General features: G+C 33.0%; 2 protein-coding genes and 1 long non-coding RNA gene across 3 annotated transcripts in view; 2 read left to right on the top strand and 1 right to left on the bottom strand.

Annotated features, from left to right (window-relative positions):
• The window catches only part of LOC126769026 (uncharacterized), a 158,866-nt gene that overhangs the window by 83,523 nt on the left and 53,037 nt on the right, over positions 1-22,306 (bottom strand). The gene's annotated exons all lie outside the window — the stretch shown is intronic.
• Positions 1,552-16,153, top strand: LOC126768992 (uncharacterized). The gene is made up of 2 exons (XM_050487523.1): positions 1,552-1,758; positions 14,155-16,153. Exon 2 carries the CDS (start codon positions 14,155-14,157, stop codon positions 15,145-15,147), a length of 993 nt encoding a protein of 330 aa, XP_050343480.1. The 5' UTR covers positions 1,552-1,758; the 3' UTR covers positions 15,148-16,153.
• Positions 20,178-21,271, top strand: LOC126769083 (uncharacterized). The gene is made up of 2 exons (XR_007669327.1): positions 20,178-20,266; positions 20,486-21,271. It is a non-coding gene; the product is annotated as an uncharacterized LOC126769083 (long non-coding RNA).

Raw genomic sequence — 22,306 nt, 5'->3', positions numbered from 1 at the left:
GGTATGATATTTATTAACATGAAATTAGCTACATATTTTGATATGTCTTGGGGTTCAGAGACAGATGTAACCATTTAGCATTTTTGTATTAACTTAAGAAGGACAGATAAAGCAATAGGCCAACTGAAAGACCATATAAATTGTTACCGTAACATACAAACCACGCAATGTAAAATGTTTATATCGCTTGTGCCCGTAATTGCACTGACTCACTCACCAATCAACAGAAACCCAGCAATTCAAAGTATCGCTGTTTGGATATAGAGTACCCACTCAGTCCTCAATGAATATCTTCGTCTAATCTAGACTCTTAAAATGTATAAATATTTTTTTGTTTTAATATAACAGTTATAGTTTACGCATACTAATATTTCTGCTTACAAAAGGCAGTATGAAGATTTGTACATAAAAAATGGCAAGCTGCGTATTTCAGCATACCAATTAACCTACTGTTTCTTCGTTAAGTAACATCATCAACATTTATATTTCCACAAACATATTAATATATTATCAATTATATTTCGAGTAAAATATACTTAATATAGTCTTTATCGCCATAGCGCTTAAATTCAAAATAATTATAAATTATTTGCCAACACCTATGTAATACGATCTGTTGTGATCAATGTGATCTGTAAGAATACGTTTCAACGTTGCGTGTATTGTATTATTAACGACCTTCCTAAGATATAATTATAAACGCCACGACTTTTACATAGTGATCGGGCTTTAACAAAGTCCGTCTGGGTAGGTATCACCCATTGATCACAGGCGGTGATGACAGGCATTTACCATCAGCCTACCTCTCATCCAGCCAATCAACCATTTGCCAGTCTGCCTATCTAATTTATAAAAAAATTGTATTAATTTAAAGAATAAGCGTTTTTTCGTCAATAAAAATAAATGCTCTACATTTGCATAAGAATTGCAGAAATCCAACAACTTAAAGCAATTTGGCTAAAGAAAGTTAACGGGAAACTGGTATCGGCGAAAGTTTGTTCGAATGTGGACTTCTCGTCTTCATATAATTCGTTGTAAAACCGCAATGACATGGTTTGAAATGGGGTTAGACATATGAATATTTTGGCCGACATTATTTCTTAAAATTTATATTTTAAAATGTTATGAACAAAAAAAAAAATAGAAATCAGGAAAAGAAACACTAATATGATTTTTTTCAAAGCAAAATCAATTGTTCTAATTTATTTTTCATTGATAATTTTTAAATTATCAATAAATAAACTTAAAAATTATTATATATGCTTGTGTTAATATTATGTTTGTATATAACATAATATTAATACAAGCAACGTATTATTAAAAGTAATTTTACTGATAATTTTCTTAATAGCAATTAGTGGAATTGTATTAAAATTTAAACTAAATAATACTAAATTAATATATACATATGTATATCTTCAGACAATAGGCTAAATGTTTAAAAATTGAATGTTTTTGAACGAACGTTCACTTTATGAATGTGTGTTTTAATATCTGTGCTGCTATGAACACTAAGAAAATCATCATTATACATACATACATACATATAAACGGTTGGTTATGCACGCGGCCTCGCAGTCAGTTGTGTATCTAATCTTGATTCGAACGAGTGGTTTGTACTGCCTTCTTCCTTAGATAAACAATGACGTATACATATCAACAAAAATAATTGAATAAAAAAGTGTCAAATCGAGTGAATGTGTTAATCATTTTATTAAATTCAGTAACATTGGAGGTCAACACGAAATAAAAAACAAGGTAAATAAAACTTAAAATTAATTATAAACAATACATGTTTTAAATTTATACATTTTGAATAGCAGTGTTTTGTTTATAAAGAATCTAATAATGAAAGTGCTTTCATAGCGTGGAATTTTTTGAACAATGTTTTGCGTGTATATCGTATAAGCGTCATGAGGAAAAAAGGTTATGATCAATCGCATCTGATGGTGTAATCGTTATTGGGTATTTTAATTGCAAATTAATAACGTTACCAATCATAAGTAGTGATGATAATAGTGTTATAAGAGACATTATTTTAACTATGAGTCTTCCGTATTTAATAAGTATGACCAGAAATAAAATATACATATATAGTATATAGTACGTCAATATCATACAAGTTGAAATCTAACTTAATTGTTATATGTATCAGAATACTATTCATAAATACGGTAAGGTAAAAATGTTTCATTTATAATCAAGGTTTACTACATAGTACATAAACAGTTACATACCTCTTGCTCTAAATGAAGATTTTCAGAAATTCAATTTTAATTATTATACATTTAATGTATTATTCAATACCCTTAGCGATGCCTGAGAATAACTTACAACACAACTTATAAATCGTATAATATTAAGTGATAAATTCTTGTAATCTACATTCATTTTTTGTATCTCCGAAACGGGTCTAAGATTTTGTATTTAGATAAGGTATTGTAATATATATATTACGATACATATATATATAAGTCTGGCGAAGATAGTTATCGCCTAAATACAGACTACTTAAAAAACGGCTTAGTTTAACATTTTTAGTATTCTAAAATAAATCAAGAATTTACAAGACAAACGATAAACGAAACAAAGAATTTACAAAACGTAATTAAATGATTAAAAGAATGTTACTAGTTGGTATCTACTGGTAAACAGTAAATTAAATGCAAATCATAAACAAGAGTATATAAAACAAAGCAACAAAACGTCTCAAAAAACTCGAGATTTGTAACCTCAGTCAATGCCGTACTATTCTTCAGTCATATATAATTACGAGTTCTAATCTTTTTTCATTTTTATTTAAATATATGCATATTATAGTGCAAAAGTGTGTGTGCAAAGACAAGGGTACTTTCTTTTCCTTCACTCTTATAATCCGATGGGACGGCAAATCCGAAACGGCCAGAAAGTATTTAAGCGCAAGACCAACGGTTTTGCGTACATCCCAAGGAATGAAAGGAATCACTTAACATCCAGACTCCGGGCTGCATTGAAAGTTTTTAACGGAAGAACCCATTTTTTTATTGGCAGGCCTCGGAACCCTGGACGTCGGGATCTGCGGCCTTCTAAGTTATATGTAACTAGCGCACTTTTAAGATGTTCTGACTGATTTTAACATAAATTAGCTTAACCATCGCGAATCTGATTACGACAGTAGAACGTAATTAAAAAATAGAAACGAATTATCATTTTTAATTTTAATTTTCAGGTAGAGCTAGTATAAATAATATAAGAATCAGGAATCACTAGGATTATTATGCTATATTACTTTTTTAGTATAATTAACATTTAAAATAATAATTTTATGTTAAGATACAAGTATAGCATACATGTCTGTCGAAATATTCAGCACGATATTTTACTAAGGCAAAAGAGTATAACGTGCTAAATAATGAAGACAAAACATCGAATCATCATCATCAAAGTTAGGACTCGATATTAAAATGGCTATCTTGTGTACTTTTATCTTACGAGTATGTACTCGTAAAACGTAAAGCTTTTTAGAAAACATAAAATTCTAGAAGTAGAATTCAGTTACACTAAAACAGAGTGTCTTCCTTGTCCTCTATCCATTATATTCATCTTGTCTTTCAACTAGCAACACATATGTATGTCAGCTATAGTTACATTTACGTATATTTTTGGATCAGAAATATATACTGACATGTCTACATTTTTACATACTCGACTTAGTAAAATGAATTATATGAATTATACTAAATGACATCTAAGATGTCTTAAAATTTGAAATGTAATTTCAAATTTTATTTAATTATATTATATATATATATATATATATATATATATATATATATATATATCTAATTTTTGTTAGCCAGTCGTAGAGGTTACACGTTATTAACATAATTCAAAGTATCAGTGTCAAGATTTACTCAATTCATTGTAAAATTTATTTAACCAATAAATATTAAGTTTGTTATATCGACATACATCTGCTTTGTAACGCCGTTATTTTACAAAGATTAGCAAATCATACTCGCCTTGGATAACGTTAACAAAAAGATAGAATTGACTAATATCTCCCACCGTTATGTTAAAATATTTCGACGGGCCTGCGAAGATACTGCAGAAACTTCTTAAAATATTTTTTTAACATTAACAATGCTTGCAAAACAACATATCATCAATATTTTAGTATGTATTTTTGAATTGATATCTCATTTGTCAGGTAAAATCATTAAAGACTCTGGATAAAATGGCTTCTTTTTTAAAGTCGAAAACGTTTCTTATGGTTTAGTTTTATTGATTTTGTTTTGGAAAACAAGATTTTTAAGATTACTGATTTATGTTACTGATGTATTTTAAAACGGTGTGAGAAATTCGGATTTAAAAGTTATCCAGTATTGTGCTAATTGAATAAAGCAGGTGCAGAACAAAACCATTTAAAAAAATCGTATATGTTCATTTCATTATATTACATAAATATAAAATAAAATAACAAACATGTAAATATAATGTTTGATAATCAAAACTATGAACATCGTAAAAAGCCGTTCTTTAAAATAAACAACTTTACTTTTAATTGTTACTTAGCGGATTAACTATAAAGAGCCAAGATGGCCTAGTGGTTAGAACGCGTGAATCTTAACCGATGATAGTGGGTTCAAACCCGGGCAAGCACCACTGACTTTTCATGTGCTTAATTTGTGTTTATAATTCATCTCATGCTTGACGGTGAAGGAAAACATCGTGAGAAAACCTGCATGGGTCTAATTTCATTGAAATTATGCCACATGTGTATTCTACCAACCCGCATTCCAGCAGCAGTGGTGGAATAAGCTCTAAAACCTTCTCCTCAAAAGGGAGAGGAGGCCTTAGCTCAGCAGTGGGACATTAACAGGCTATTACTGTACTGTACTGTACTGGATTAACTATTTATTATTTTAGATATTGTTTTTTTTGTAAATAAAAAGAAATCGTGCATTTTTTAAATGAGGGTATGATTAAAAGCAATAAGGAATTTTATTAATATTAACAATAGTACAAGCGATGCCTTAAATTGTATTACAGTTAATAATTTATTGACATATATCGATAGAAAAAAATTAAAGTGTTAAAGGTGAGTAAACCAAGTATATTTTACCGGTCATAAAGGTTGTTTACCAAATTGACTAGACGTCCTTGATATCACATAATATCCTGCTGTATCAGATAACGTATTATTCTAAAAATATATTATTGCTTTCAAGTTTGATAATTTTGAAATGATTGCCTAGTTCGAGACACTGACAATGGTCAGTTATAAGCATTATCAATAAAAATGGAAATACGTCCTTTATTAGTATTTACAACTCTCATCAGTAAATAACATTATTAAAATGAAATAACTGTACTCATACACACAATTCATACTATGAAATACACACAAAATTAGTGTGAGTAAAATAATATAAACATAAGTTTTTATTTTTTACGTTATAAATATATTTGTTATAATAATAATTTAGTGTAAGACATTAATACAATATGACACGATAATCTATTACTATCGATTTTAAAGTCGGCGAAACAAATTTTTACGAATAATATATGGGGCGAATAATAAATTTTACATACATATGTTTTAAATAATACGGCACTGAATGTTGCTGAAATTAGGCAATTTTTGCTTTTGCTAGCTCGCTCCAGCAGGCAAACTGGACAAACAAAAAAACAATTGAGGTATGGTTTTGAGGGAAATTTAATACAATTTATTTTTATAAGATTCTACTTTGTCAGTTGTGGTGAGTTTGTGCCAAGAACTTAAAATGAGAAAAAAATGTACGTTTTTTGCGACTTTCTTTGTGAAGCCGTGGGAAGTATGACAGCAGCTCAAAAAAGAAAAAAATCTTCTGTATTTCCAAAAGTAATAAAAGCAAAATTTAAACAATCACGATTCTGACATTTTTAATCTAAAAGGTCTGGCTGTCATTTTGTGACTTTCAAAACTACAAGGTCCTTCATTTTTAGAGTTAAATCGTTTAACGTACTCTGAAGATACATACATAAAATATACATGCAACGAATATCACCACCCCTTCTCATCCCGTGGGGGGCGTAGAAGTCGACCTGAGGGAATATATACCAGAGAACGGGCAGCAGCGTCTCTCTGAGTACTATGATTAACTTACTGCGATCGCCAACCCGTCTGCCAAGCGTGGCGATTATGGCATATCCCCTCAATGATTCGCGCAACTAAACCACGGCTCCTAGTCCCCGGCAGCCCTGCTATTCCTAGCCTTGGTAACAGCTGTGGTAACGGCGAGGCAGGGGGTGCTAAGAGTCCCCAGCAGATTTCGTATTACCAACACCGATGACCTCTGGCCCTGGCAACATATAACACGCGTACACTGCGGACCGACGAGAAGATCATCGAACTGGAGAAAGAACTAAGCAGGTTACACTGGGATATCGTCGGATTATCCGAAGTCCGAAGACAGGGGGAGGATACGATGATCCTGAAATCCGGTAACCTTCTCTATTTCCGAGAGGGCGATCAACTGTCTCAAGGTGGTGTCGGGTTCATAGTCCACAAGTCCCTCGTTAACAACGTTGTGAAAATCGAGAGCGTGTCGACTAGGGTGGCGTACCTTATACTCAGAATCACCAAGCGGTATTCTTTGAAGGTCATACAGGTATACGCCCCAACTTCGACACACTCCGACGATGAGGATTTATCTAAAGCCATACATACCAATAAGACTCATTTCACTGTTGTAATGGGGGACTTTAACGCGAAGCTGGGCAAACGATTCGGTGATGAGTTAAAGGTGGGACCACATGGAATTGGAGACCACAACCCTCGGGGCCAGATGTTGGCCGACTTTATGGAGAAGGAGGGACTCTTTATGATGAACTCCTTTTTCAAGAAGCCAAGTCAACGTAAATGGATCTGGGTGAGCCCTGATGGGAAAACCAAGAATGAGATAGACTTCATCTTGTCGACGAGAAGACAAATATTTAATGACGTCTCCGTGATCAATGCAGTCAAAACTGGGAGCGATCACAGACTAGTAAGAGGCTCATTAAATATCAATATTAAACTCCAGAGGTCCCGACTGATGAAGTCTACGCTCCGACCATCACCTCTTCAAATCCGAAATCTCGAAGCCTTTCAGTTCGAACTCCAAAACCGATTCGATTGCCTAGCAGACTGCGAAAGTGGACACATACAACGACAGGTTTGTGGAAACTGTCCGTAAGGCTGGGTCTAAGACCCTCAAGACCAGCCGTACAAAAGGAACCAAAAAGATCTCTGCCTCTACTCTACGACTTATGGAGGAAAGACGGAAAATGATTCTGACGTCCCCAGCTGATGCTGCCAGCTATCGGCTGATCAACAGACAGATTTCAAAGTCTCTGACTCGCGACACTCGCCAATTTAATACAATGCGCATTAAAGAGGCCATTGAGCGGAACAAAGGCTCTAAAGTGTTCGCCAGGGATCTGTCTGTTGGGCAGAGTCAACTGACAAGGCTGAAAACTGAGGATGGCAGAATAGTCACGTCAAGATCTGAGCTATGGAAGAGGTTGAGAAGTTCTACGGTCAGCTGTACACGACGGCTCAATCACCTGTCAGTAGTCATGCTGCAGATCCCAGAGCAAGACTAACTCGACATTATACTGAAGATTTTCAGGACGTCAGTCTTTTCGAGATTAGAATGGCTCTCGAACAACTCAAAAACAACAAGGCACCTGGTGATGGTGGTATTACAGCCGAGCTTCTCAAGGCGGGTGGTACACCGATCCTCGGGGTTCTTCAGAGGCTTTTTAACTCCGTCATAGCCAAAGGTCAAACGCCAAAGGCATGGCACAGAAGTGTGGTTGTACTTTTCTTTAAGAAGGGTGATAAAACCCTTCTGAAGAATTACAGGCCCATCTCACTGCTGAGCCATGTTTACAAGTTGTTTTCGAGAGTCATTACGAATCGTCTCGAGCAGAGGCTTGACGACTTCTAGCCACCCGAACAAGCCGGATTCCGGAAAGGCTTTAGCACCATAGACCACGCTGCGGCAAGTTATACAGAAGACTGAGGAGTATAACCAGCCACTTTGCTTAGCGTTTGTGGACTATGAGAAAGCCTTTGAAGCCTCTTCAGAGGTGTCAAATTGATTATCGGTATATCAGGGTGTTAAAGTCCTTGTACGAGAACGCCACTATGTCGATCCGACTCCAGGATCAGAACTCAAAACCTATCCAACTGCAGAGAGGTGTAAGACAGGGAGACGTGATATCTCCGAAACTGTTTACTGCTGCATTGGAAGATGTTTTCAACCTTCTGGACTGGAACGGACTTGGCATCAATATCAACGGCGAGTACATCACTCAACTTCGATTTGCCGATGACATTGTAATTATGGCTGAGATCTTGGAAGACCTCGGCACTATGCTCGATGACCTCAGCAGGGTTTCCCAACAAGTGGGTCTAAAAAAGAAACATGGACAAGACGAAAATCACGTCGAACATCCATGTTGCACCCACTCAAGTTAAAGTTGGAAATTCTGCACTCGAAGTTGTAGACAACTATGTCTACCTAGGTCAGACCATCCAACTAGGTAGATCCAACTTCGAGAAAGAGGTCAATCGTCGAATTCAACTCGACTGGGCAGCGTTCGGGAAGCTACACAATATCTTCTCATCCCAAATACCGCAGTGTCTCAAGTCGAAAGTCTTCGACCAGTGTGTGTTGCCAGTGATGACTTATGGATCAGAAACGTGGTCGCTCACAATGGGCCTCATAAGAAGGCTCAAGGTCACTCAAAGGGCAATGGAGAGGCTTTTGACTCTATTGAGACCTGGTCTGTTCTGGAGTCCTTACAACAGTGCCAAATCGATTGGCGATACATCCAAGTGCTGAAAGTCCTGCATGACGCTGCTGTTATGACCGTCAAAGTACAGAATCAGCAGTCTGACCCTATCTTCTTGCATCGAGTAGTGACACAAGAGGATGTCATTTCACCGAAATTGTTCACTAATGCATTAGAGGATATGTTCAAGACGCTGCACTGGGAAGGGCGGGGCATAAACATAAACGGCGAGTACCTTTAGCACTTGAGATTTGCAGACGATATCGTCATCGTGGCAGAAACCGTGCAGGACATGCAATATATGCTGAGCAGCCTGGCTGATTCTTCTGCTCGAAATGGTCTCCGGATGAACTTGGAGAAAACCAAGATAATGTTCAATGAACATGTCAGTCCGGAACCAATAGCTCTTAACGGAGTTCCTCTCGAAGTTGTTCAGGAGTATGTGTACCTTGGGCAAACTTTGCAGTTGGGTCGAAATAACTTCGAGGGGGAAGCACGAAGAAGAGTACAGCTGGGCTGGGCAGCGTATAGAAAACTCGGTCAAGTCTTTTCGTCACAGATACCGCAATGCTTGAAGACAAAAGTCTTCAACGAGTGCGTCTTACCGGTTATGACCTACGGAGCCGAGACGTGGACACTGACAGTGCGTTTGGTCTACCATTTTAAGGTCGCTCAGCGAGCTATGGAGACGGCTATGCTCGGAGTTTCTCTGTGAGATCGAATCAGAAATGATGAAATCCGCAGGCGAACCAAAGTAACCGACATAACCCGAAGAATTGCTAAATTGAAGTGGCAGTGGGCGGGGCACATTGCTCGCAGAACCGACGGTCGCTGGGGCAGAAAGGTTCTCGAGTGGCGACCACGAACCGGAAGACGCAGCGTAGGCAGGCCCCCTACAAGGTGGACCGACAACTTAGAACGAGTCGCGGGAAGCCGTTGGATGCGGGCAGCGCAAGACCGGCCAACGTGGAAATCTTTGGGGGAGGCCTTTGTCCAGCAGTGGACGTCTTTCGGCTGATATGATGATGATGATGAAAAAAAATTATATCGATGTTATTTATAAATTTTTTTAACTTACTGGCAGTTTTTTCTATTGCAGTTTAATATGTAATTTGAATATTTGTTTTACTTTTTGGTTCGAACAAATCATGCAAAGGCAAACATTACTTCAAACGCATTTTTACTGTCAACCATATGTAAATTAAACAAATGCCACCGGGTATATAATTAAACGAAATTGTTTTAAGCTAGAGTAGTGCTTATAATTAATACTTATAGATACGTATAAGTATACAAAAATTTTATATATTACAATTGAAAATAAACAAACCGAATGGGTTTTTCTTTTACGATAAAATTTTATCTTAGTTGCATATAGTTGATTGATTTTTACATAGAGTAAGTAAATAACTTTTTTTCGCAAAACTTGCCTTTAAAACATTTTTTTTTATTTAAAAGCTTCTTCTACTTAGGTTTATAAGCATTAAACGATACATCATTTATGTCTGTATATATAACGATAATTCGTTCTGATATTGTTAATAAAGCCTTGCCCATACCCTCAAATTTATGATTCTACATCAATAGCAAGTAGTAGTTTTATATTATAATAACGTTTGTGCCTAGCTTTACATATGAAAATTGTTTAAAAAATATTCGTTAACGGTTTTGATCAGTGATATTTTTACATAAAGCCCGCTTTGGTTTTCCGCAAAAACATTTTTCAATTTATTTAATATAGCTTTTTTTCGCACTTCATATTTCAGCAAATTCTATTTAATACAGGATTTCACTTTTTCCTTCTTTTCTTAATTGTATTTCCCGTTTCTGATTCGATGTTAATTATTTTTGACCAACGTAATAACTTATTTTATATGGAAATATTTATTAATAGGGGAAATTCTATCGTTTTTCGAACAAATTCAATTTTTTTATATCTATAAATTTTGTATATATAAATTAAATAATACGTATATGATGCCTCCAACCGTAGGCGTAATTGCTGTGACTTTAGACAGTGCTGTATCAGATATTCCTGTTTGAGTTGAATGACCAGTCGACGACTCTTTCAAGATTAAAAACATCATTATTTTCGTTCTAATCGAAAAAGTAAAAGAGCGACATTGACTTTAACAGTTTTTTATTTTCAAAATATGAATCCTGGCTTAAATTAACGCTTAGAAGAAAAGCAAAGCAAAGCAAGAGTTTAAAATAAGTAAATAATAATTATAGCTAAAGTAAAAACATAAAACTTAATTTAATGAATTGTTATTGTCATTAGTGGGAATACTCACTACAAGTAACAAATTTTTTGTATGATAATTTTTAGTAAGTACGAATACCTATTTGTTTCTATTTTTTGTTGGTTTTGTGACACTTTTAGTCAACATTAAACACCGTTTAACTTTTCTCAAAATTCTATACTCGTTACTTAAAATAATTTACATTAAAACTCTCAATCTTCTAATTTAATACTTTAGCAATCGAATTCAGAGGGTTAATGTAAACGGTAAGATATCTCCCGAGACTCAGTAAATGGGGTCTGGGGTCTAACAAGGATCTTTTCGTGGTCCATTTCTTTTTTACAATCAATTATAATTAATATTTACGGCATGCCAAATCTGAGATTACACCGACTGGTGCGACTTCTTTCATTTGTACAGAAAAAATACAACAATAAATGCACATTCTATTGTGAAATTTTAAGTACTTTTAAATAGTAAATAAACAAAATGTATTATTTTTTTTATAAATGGGAAAGTATTAAATTTTACAAACTCAAAACAATTATTTTACCTTGGATGATAAATTACAATAGGAGCAAAAATTTATAAGTTAGCGAGTACACTCATTTGCGGTAAAAAAATGAGACTGCTACTGATGTGGATATGGCTTGCCTGTTTTACTTTAGGATAGACTGACAATATAAACGTATTATAATAGCATAGCTTTGCCATAATGTAACCGCCATTTAATATTGGTCCTACAAAAGGCTATTCTCACAATTTATAACCTGGACCCGCAAAAGCTTCACTAAGAATTTGAAATTGTAAATAAAAGTGTGTGGGCATCTCAATAACAAAAAATAGTATTTTTTTATTATTCATAATTCAATAATTATATATTTTTGCGAGCTCTATTTTTCATATTGAATAACAACACGCTTCTACAATGAAACTGTCAGCCATTATATGCAAAGTCAAGTTGGCGATCTACTTAATTAAAATGTAAAATTTATTACCTTGAACTTTTTCGCAACAACAAATCATCTATATATAAAATTATAATAGGAACAATATACACACACAGTTAAAAAATCGTGAATTGGCCTTTAGACTTATTTTATTCATTTAAAATAGATAATAAGAAAATTAAAAACCTTGGCAAAATGTATCAGCAAAGTCATTATTTAAAATGTTGAGCCTGTAGCTATGTTAGCCGTAGCTTCTATTTGGACCTTTATCTAATATAATTTATTTGCTTACTAGCTAACGCTTATAATGCATGCACTATCTCTTGGAATGTGTTGTTAATATCCTATAATTCTTTATTAATATACAAGATGGTAGAACTATGTCCGGAAACCTCAAGGAAATGCCATCATGAACAAAGTTAAAACTCAATCGGATATACAATGCATATATTAAATTAAGTAATAAATTGATAAATTTTATTTTTTTAAATAATATTTACTTTAATTCACATTTGCATATCATAGCTTTAAAAGCTTTTTTTGTAGTTCCTATACCTAAAAAAATGATAGCACTTTGTATTAATTATCACATTACAGTTAAAATAATAACACCATATTTTTACAATATTTTATTAAAATATGGACGATAAGAAAAATAAATAAATAAATACAATACTGCGGTGTTGCGGTCTCGGCTTAGGCTCTTTTATCAGCTTTTTGGAAATAATCGTGTTACTGGCCGGATACTAGTGCTCTGGGATAGCGGCCGGGCCCTATCGTGGGACGCCCCATACACATATTCGTCTCTAATACTTTTTTTTATATGCGCCGGGATGGCAAATGACTCTACTCCATAATACATAATACGATATAGATATAACTATAATATATTCGTTTTAATTGCAAGCGGAATCATCTTTGGGTCACTAATTACACACCATCTTATTGCCCTAGTGATTGGTTTATTTTTGTCCTAGAGAATCGAAATTGCAATCCAAAGTGAAAATGCTAGCATATTTTTCTTCCATTACACATTTATGATTTGAATACTAGCTATTTTTAATTTTGATTTGTATATATTGATTGAAGTCCTCAATGTAAATAATTCTTATATAAAAATTACTTTGAATATTTTTTTAAGAATTCTATTAGGTTCTTTCTTTTATAAAAATACCAAAAATTAAGTGAACAAGTATATATGTAAGTTTCGTAACATAGTAAAAATTTAACCCACAATGGGACAAATACTTTAGACGATTATGATTTATGTTAATCATCTAAAAGTTCTTTAGAATTCCAAACAGTAGTTTCACCGAGATTCCGTTGTTCCGATTGTATGGAGACAAAAGCGACATGAAAACCTAGAAAAACTAAAAACTTCGATACGTACTGTTACTGGTAGTTTTTATTTTTCTTTTCGTTATAATTTGAATCCATACCTAAACGTACACAACATTTATCAAGCTTAAGAGTAGATAATTTTTTATCGATACCGTGTAACAGTGTAAACGATAAATTAATGTTGGATATTTGAAAACACTTGAAGTTATAACGAATGTAGAAGTCCAAAGATCACTGTATAAATTTTATTTTATACAATCGAATTCACTGTATACAAAACAGAACGCAAATGAGTAAATAGAGTAAAATCAAAGCAGAAAGTTACAGTAATTAAGAATATATAAAAGTTATACGAACTTTAAGGACAAGAAATAATTTAATGTAATTATAGGATAAAATAATTAATGAAGCTAGCTATTCAAAAAATGGCACATTTGACGAGTTAAATATAACGTTATTGTACTGGTTTTATTTAATTGAAATAAAATACATATGTTATATTTGTAATATGAAGTTAATATTTAGTATATACTAGTTTTCTTTTGTGTTCGCCCGCGTTTGAGGGAGAGGAGGTTACGCGTAGAATTTTGTGAACACGACCTGTCAAATTTCTTATTTTAAAAAACATTGTCTTTTATATTTTGTGTTATAAAAAATTAAACATATTTATTGTTACAAAACTTAAGTTGTTAGAGGTAGAAGCCTAAAAATTATTAGACAGGTTAATTTCGTAAAAAACATATATATATATTTTTTATTTGAGCCCCTTTTTGTTTTAACATTAGCTAATATATTAACTTTTAAATTTACAGATGGTGAAAATATTACCAATGCTGCTCAGCTTCTTTGCACTGCAAGCATCTTGCAAGGCTGCTCCGAGTGAAATTAATTTAGTCATTCCTGAATATACCGAAAGAGACCCAAAACTTGACAGCATACCAAATGAAGTAGCTGATCAAAGTTCAGTTGAAAACGATAGTGAAAATAACCAACGACAAAAGAGATTTTATGATAATTCAGACTTCGGATATCCACCCTTCGGAATCCCTTCAAATGTTCCTTATTTGGGTCAATCTCAATACTCAAAACGAGATGAAAGTCAAAATACAGGTGTTCACGGTACTGTAGATGTCTTGTCGTTGATCTTTAATCGCTTACAAGCAATACTTAGCGATGTCAGACAACGTCCACAACCTCTGCCTCATCAAGCGAATATTCCGACATTTATTCCAGTTCTTTATATACCACAAGCCGGTTGCAGCTGTACCACTAATAGTCAAGTTCCGTCACGCCCAGATAATGGTAATGATCAGACTCAAACAAATGAAGAAACAACACCTGCTTTACCTAATAGATTTCCCGAATTAGACGATACACAACAGAATTGGGGGATTGTAAGCGGTAATGAATCAGATGTAAATGTCGAGAGGGATGGAAACAGGCCAATTTCCTTTGATCCTATTATTCCTCAAACACCCCTGGATGTACCTGTTCCTCCCGTAGAACATGGTAGTGTACAAGCAGGAGCTGAGCCTCAACTAATTTCACCTACCACTCTTAGACCAATTGCAAATAGACCAATAGAAAATAGACCAGCTAAAGGTGACAGCAGGACACCGTACATTACCCCTAGTATTTGTGACGCAGCAGTAGTAAGCTGCTGCTTGCGACCTCAGATAACGCCTAATTGTTTTTCCCAGCAAGGTTGCTCGGATCCTTCTCGATACGGTAACCCATGTGATCCTGAGGTAGTATTGAATGTCGTGAAAAAGATGGAGCATTATCTTAAGCAAAAAAACGGTTAATTTAAAAAACGTGTACAAAATATTTAAACATTTCCTCGAATTGTTTAAATATTTATTCTATAGTGTTGTAATATTGTATCATGAACTGCATCAGTCTATATATAAATACTGCAATTGTTATTTTTATTAGTATTATTCAAATAACAATGAAAAATTAATAAATACGGAATTGGATGCTTACTTTAGGTAATGTATCTTAATGTATACTTTAAAACTTTTTTTATCTGTCTTTGTCTGATCTGAATACAAACAAAAGTAGTATGATCCACTTCAAATGAAAAGTTTATAAGAGATATTTTATAGCACAGTAATTGTACGTTGGTGAAGCTTTTAGTCGGACTGACAATTTATTACACTATTGAACTAGAAGACACGTTTCATCTATCACAGCTATAAACAACTATATTATTTTTTAAACGAATGAAAATATGATTACATAAATGTGATATGTGTTCCTATATTTATTTTAACGAAGTCGCCGCCGCCACAAACCTGTAAAACAATTTAATAATAATATTATGTTATTTTATATAATTATTTTAATTAAAATAGTGCCACTTGTGAGCAAAGTCTTTTAAACGACGCTATCTTGCTTGACTAGCGCATTTAGGAGGCTTTCCTATATTTAGCATTCAAATTTTAACACATACATACAGGTATATATTTAACTTAATAAAGATTTTTTATTTATAGAAGAAATAATCATATTTATTATCAATATTATGTATATTATAAATAGTATTATTTTTAAATTAGTAAGCTAAGCTGTTAGCCGAATTTTTTATACCGTTACTGTTTTTTTCTGGAACAATAAATATTTTGCACATAAGTGAAAACATACTTAAGCATCTTACAAAAAAGGTATTATTATTTAAAGCGTCTATTTTCTATTATGTTTGTTCTTCCTTAGCCGAATAATGCTATAAAATACTCATTTAAATAAATTCGAATATTTTTATTTGTATGTTAATTTTAAGGTTTAAATAAAACAACGAATTCTATAATCTATAAATCATTAAAATCTATGGTAAAAAAATGTAGGTATGTTACACATACATTTGTAAAATACAACAATTTAAATAAAACATTAAATTGTTTTGTTATATTATTTAAATACATTTTAATTCAGTAATCATCGTCTACGAGATACGAGTTGTCCATTTACGCAAAAACTACTTTCTCGATTAATTAGAAACTGTTCAAAGTCAGCTAAAATAGCCTAGACAGTAGGTAAATATCTTAGAATACTATAGAAAGCTTAAACTGTCGTCAGACAAACCGCATCCTAACCGATTTTTAAAATATAAAATAATATTGGAAATACTGTAAGCAAAAAAAAATCATTAATAATAAATAAAAATAACAAAACCCTCACACTTCTAGACCTAGTTTAAATTAGTGTGCGTCTCAATTTGTTTCTTATACAAGTTGAAAATACTGTGTTTAACTCATCTCTATAAAACAACTACATAAAAAAATAACTCGTTTAGTCGTTTATGTCAGACAACGTCGAAGCGCGTATCCAAATTACGCGAGGTCCGTCGGCAACATGAAAAATTCAAATCTTCAAGCTCACTATCGTTACCCTAGCATATCTCTCTTGTTTCTATGGTTTAAGAACGGAAGTAATATCCAGCTGTAAGTATCTCGACCTTATTACAGTAAGGAATTTGAAGTACATAATTAAGTCGAAATTACAGGAAAACTTAATGTGCTCAACAAGGCTAGACAGTATTTCACGTCAGCTCATCGTCTAAAACTTTACAAGGCGCAAATTCAGTCCCACATGGAGTACTGCTCTCATCTCGGGCGGGAGATCCCCAGTACCAGCTTCTCTCTTTTGACCGCATTCAACGTAGAGCAGTTAGAAGTGTCGACGATCATGTTATTCGTTCGGTTACGTAATTTTCTACCTATTCCTACCAAAATTGCGTTAGCTCAAGCCATCCTCCTGCCCATCCTTGATTACGTTGACACCTGCTATCTTAACCTAAGAGAGGAGCAATTAAATAAACTCGAGCGTATTCAAAATCTCTGTATTCGGTTTATATTCGGACTCCGCAAATTTGACCACATTTCTTTTTTTTTTTTTAGAATAGGAAGGTGGACGAGCATATGGGCCACCTGATGGTAAGTGGTCACCAAACGCCCTTAGACATTGGCATTGTAAGAAATGTCAACCATCGCTTATAGCCAATGCGCCACCAACCTTGGGAACAAAGATTTTATGTCCCTTGTGCCTGTAATTACACTGGCTCACTCACCCTTCAAACCGGAACACAACAATATCAAGTATTGCTGTTTTGCGGTAGAATATCTGATGAGTGGGTGGTACCTACCCAGACGAGCTTGCACAAAGCCCTACTACCAGTATTTTTGAATTCCTTAAGGACTCTCACGGCCGCTCTCTACGATCTGACAATAATCTAATTCTTAAAATTCCTTTTCACTCAGAAGAACTGCATGTAGAACAGTTCGCCTGTGGAATTCTTTACCACTCCACTTAAGACGATCTCAACTATTAACACATTTAAAATCCGACTCAAGGGGCGTATTATTTATCTTTATAATTATCAGGGAGTGTTGTTTTATTATCTGTCGCACTTTATTGCTATTTATTATTATAATTACATTTTTTTTAATATATATTATATATGTATGTTTATGTATATATTATTTATTTACATGTATGTATATTTAGCTTTTCTATTTTTCATATCCTTCACCCAAAGGTTGTTTGGAAGAGATCGCTCTTTTAGCGATAAGACCGCCTTTTGTACAAAATAGTTTTCGTTTTTTTTTATGTTTGTGTTTAAAATGATTCTGTAACTCTTTTGGTGTACAATAAAGCATATTATATTCTATTCTTTCTGTAGAGCTTGATCCTTTAGATCTGCATAAAGATGTTGGATCACTCTGCATCTTCTATCACATATATCACGGAATTCTCTGAGGAATTGTTAGTATTAATACCGGACGCTGAACTTCACCACCGGTCATCCCACCAGAATTCCACATTCTGTCTTCACCACCTTGACATCTGGATTTCCACAACTACGCAATTTTTAAAGAATTTCCGGCCTCGCACAAACACTTTGTGGAAGGAACTAGATTTCGGCGGCGACTTTTCCGATATGACATAGAAATCTTCAAGGAAAGAGCGTACATATTCCTTAAAGGCTGGCAATACACCTGTAAGTCTTTTTGAAATACAAAATATATTTATAAAATAGAATGTCTATTTAATTGATATAGTCTTTTTTTAAATTACTGTTATATAATATCATTAATCTATTCAAAACTAATTTAAAAAATCCTCCACAATTTCTCTGCTACTAACTATTTATACTTAATTTACCAAATTATTGAAAAACAGTCATAATATAAAAATCCTTTTTATCATTCATTTATTTCTTTAAAGCTACTTCATATTTTCATATACTTCATATTTCAACACGATTACGGGACCAACCTTCCACTTTGAAAGAGAAGTCAAGCAAGAAGATACATTATCGTCGCAGCTTTACGAAAACTGGCAGCTAGGCAGACATCGTCGTTGACAATAAAAGATTAACTAATCTCCGTTTAGCTAAAATGTTTTCGACATCAATGTCAACTCGGAGGCTAACTAACCTTAGCAAGGCTGACTCTAAGGTCAGGCATCTCAGGAACATGTCGATTACTAAGTTGATGACAAAAAGTCTTAATGATCCAATAATAATAGGGACAAGGAAAATAATTCAAATACATCGATGAGTACCTCTATCTTGGCCAAGTAGTCTCTTGCTAAGGGAAACAAAACAAAAAAAATGCTAGACACACTGAAAACGCCTGGTAGACCATTATTGCAGTTTACCAAAGATCAAAGTATAGTATTCTGGTAATCAAATTATCGGAGCGGGTTAAAAATAATAATTAGTATTATCGCTATTATCATTTGGAAAGTTGGTACTCTGAAACAGAAAGCCAATAGGCCAATATTGCAACTAAACGGGTACCTTTTAGTGGCCAACGACAACGCGTCAGACCTCGACGGATTTTGCATCGCAAAAAATCTCCAGTCAGTGCCTGGTGTCTTTACTCGTATCGCAGTTCAGAGTATAATATTTTATCGTTTTTTTAGAACACACGTGTTTCAAGAACTATTTGACTTTTACCCTTTGAAGTAATTAAAGAGTTGAAGTTTAAGAAGTTAGTCCCTTGTGCCTGCAATTACACTAACTTACTTATCTTTTAAGCTGGTGCTTAAAAGTAACTTACTTATCTTTTAAATTAGTGCTTTTGTGATGAGTTCATGGTACCTACTAAGATGAGCTTGCAAAGTCAAGTCAAAACTACATTATTAAGTATGTGTATGTCTATTGTAGTACAGATTGAAATAATATTTGGATCAAAATGTGTATTTTTTAATAATAAACTTTGAGATATCTACAACAACTATACCATTACACAATTATCAATTTAAATTTTGAATTAATCAGTTTTTTTTAAACTGGTCTTTTATTTGTAGATTTGATATTGAATTTTATGAAATAAAAAGTTAATGACACCGTATTAAGTATAAACTATTTTTTCAGATAGTAATATTTAGTTAACAATCAATATTTTGACACAAATTATTATTTGTAATAACGTCACTTAAAATATTAACTATTTTACCTATAATCATAAAAACTTATGGAACACGTATACGCATTTCCTTGAAGTTATCTTCTTACGTCATTATTAGTCAATACCGACTAATCTTGTACGATTTCCGTCACGATTAAGACGTCAGTCAATATCGAAATATTAGGACATTATCTAATTGTAGCAATGACGTCTGTCCTAATATAAATACTAATGGGTGTGTCAGACAAACTATCTGCCTATGTTCATACAGAAGAGGGAAATATATTTTTTCCAGCAACTTGTTCCACTAATCTGCATTGCATCTTGCAATACATTTATGTGTCCACTATATAATGACGCACAGTCTGTCTATCTATTTCAACAATACAAACGTGAGAAGCCACTCATATTTATAAAAACCATCGGTTCGATCGGAAGTCGTGGAAAATTAAAAATATTATTTACAGTACATAATTAACTGAGTATTATACGGATAATAAAGAAAGAAGTAAGTTTTCACTTCAGTATATATCAGTATCTTTTTAACCATAGTGTTTCCTCATTCCAGTAGGTGACTAAACAAAATGTTATTTTAAAATAAGTCTAAAATTCTTTCGAGTAGTTTTTATAACAAATCTGATTTTAAATATAGGGCTTGATACTTAATAAGACATCTTAAGTTTGAGTTCGTTTAATCGTGCAACAATAAAAAGCAATTTCGTTTTAGATGGAGACCTACAAATGTATAAGTTTTGTATTCTTATTATTTTGTATAATAAGTGTACACACTGCTCCAAGAATTTACAAAATAATTCATGTTGGTCACTCAAATATATTATTTTCTGATGAAAGCAACATTCGCAATCTGGACTCAACAAAAGATATTCAAAAAGTAACCAATCTATTATCAGGAAGTCAAAATCAACAACAAAAATTACAAGACAGCAACAAGCTTACTCAAACCATTTCTGCAACCAATAATGTGAAATTATTCAATAGATTTCCACATATGGACGATGTTAGACAAAATTGGGGAATATTAGTGAACGGTACAACAATTGAAGAAGATGAAGAACTATACAAAAGACCAATTAAAATACCGATACCATCTACAAACAATCCTATAAAACCACTGAGTAACACAGCGTTTACGGAATCACAAGCAACACCATTGTTCACAGCACAAACGTCTCCGATCTCAGAAGTAACTGAAAAATCCCAATTAACCTTAACATCCGGATTGAAAAGGAAAAACAAACAAAGCTTACATCCTGTGATATTGCCCGTGTTGTTTGTTGTATAAGGAACTATAATTTAGGACAATGTTTTACTTCATAACTGTTATATGAAAGTCATTCCCACAACAGTTTGTGAAATAGGCGAAATGCAGGATAGGAATAATGAGACAAATTCGATCATCTGATTACTCTTTTCAAGGCATATTTGTTTATACGTCGTGTTCTAAAGCATATTGCATTTTACAATTAAGCTTTAATTAAATGTTTTAACTTTACTTTTTAATTTATTTTAGCTCTAAAAACCGTTAATTTATCTAATACTTCAAGTCAATGTCAGTAGAACATAAATGCGTATTATATGAAACGTATTGTAATGTGAGTTTATAAACTTTTATTATACAAAAAAAAACTAACTAATAACAAATTTTAGGCTAATTGGCACAAATTATTTATTTTTTACTTATCGGGAAATAAATTCATAATGTTTTTACTGTAGATTTTTTAGTTCAATAAAAGTTAAATACTTAAAAGAAATAGCTGTAAACATCTACCTCTCATTTGCAAAGTACATAATAAAATAATTTCCATTATGCTAGTGAGTACAAACTATGTCATGCCAATAACTTCCATAAATTTTTAAACTTATTTTTATTACTTATGAATGTATATTATACATTTTACGTATCAATGCTACCCATTACGTATAGCATCTAACTCAGCCGAATAAACAAAAAGAAAAGTACAAGAAACCTAATGTGTTACTATAGGTTATAGATTTTTTTTTCAAATGTTGATAATTATGTGGATTTGTTAATAGATTATCGATTAAAAATTTTCACACAATTATCACCAATTGAAAAAAAAAAGTGTTTTGAACGACAACAATTAGATTTCACTTCATACAGGCATCTTCGCTTTAAAATACATGAACTACAAATCGTTCAACGCTTATATTTCAAGTTTATTAAAAAAAAACTTTAGCTCTGTGGTTCTTGACATTGTTAAAATAAAAAAACACAGTACAACAAACAGGACACAGTAACAAGTTTTCTTTCTTAACCTTTTTCAAATGCTTTAAATGAATATAACAGTTAAATAAAATTTCCATCCTTAGTGATTAAGTAAAGTGGGCCTAGACAAGTACATCAATAATTGTAGAAAACACCAAGCTTATGGTATGTGTGTGAGTTACACATACGAAAAAAGGTGACTCAAAAGTTACAGAAACTTTTATGGAGTCATCTTTAAAAATTTTATGTTATAAAATAAAAATGACGAACATATTATGGTAGTAATTATATTAAAAAAAG

Source organism: Nymphalis io, chromosome 6 (assembly GCF_905147045.1).
Source record: "Nymphalis io chromosome 6, ilAglIoxx1.1, whole genome shotgun sequence".
Classification (NCBI taxonomy): domain Eukaryota; kingdom Metazoa; phylum Arthropoda; class Insecta; order Lepidoptera; family Nymphalidae; genus Nymphalis; species Nymphalis io.
This window is presented reverse-complemented; position numbering and strand designations above follow the sequence as displayed.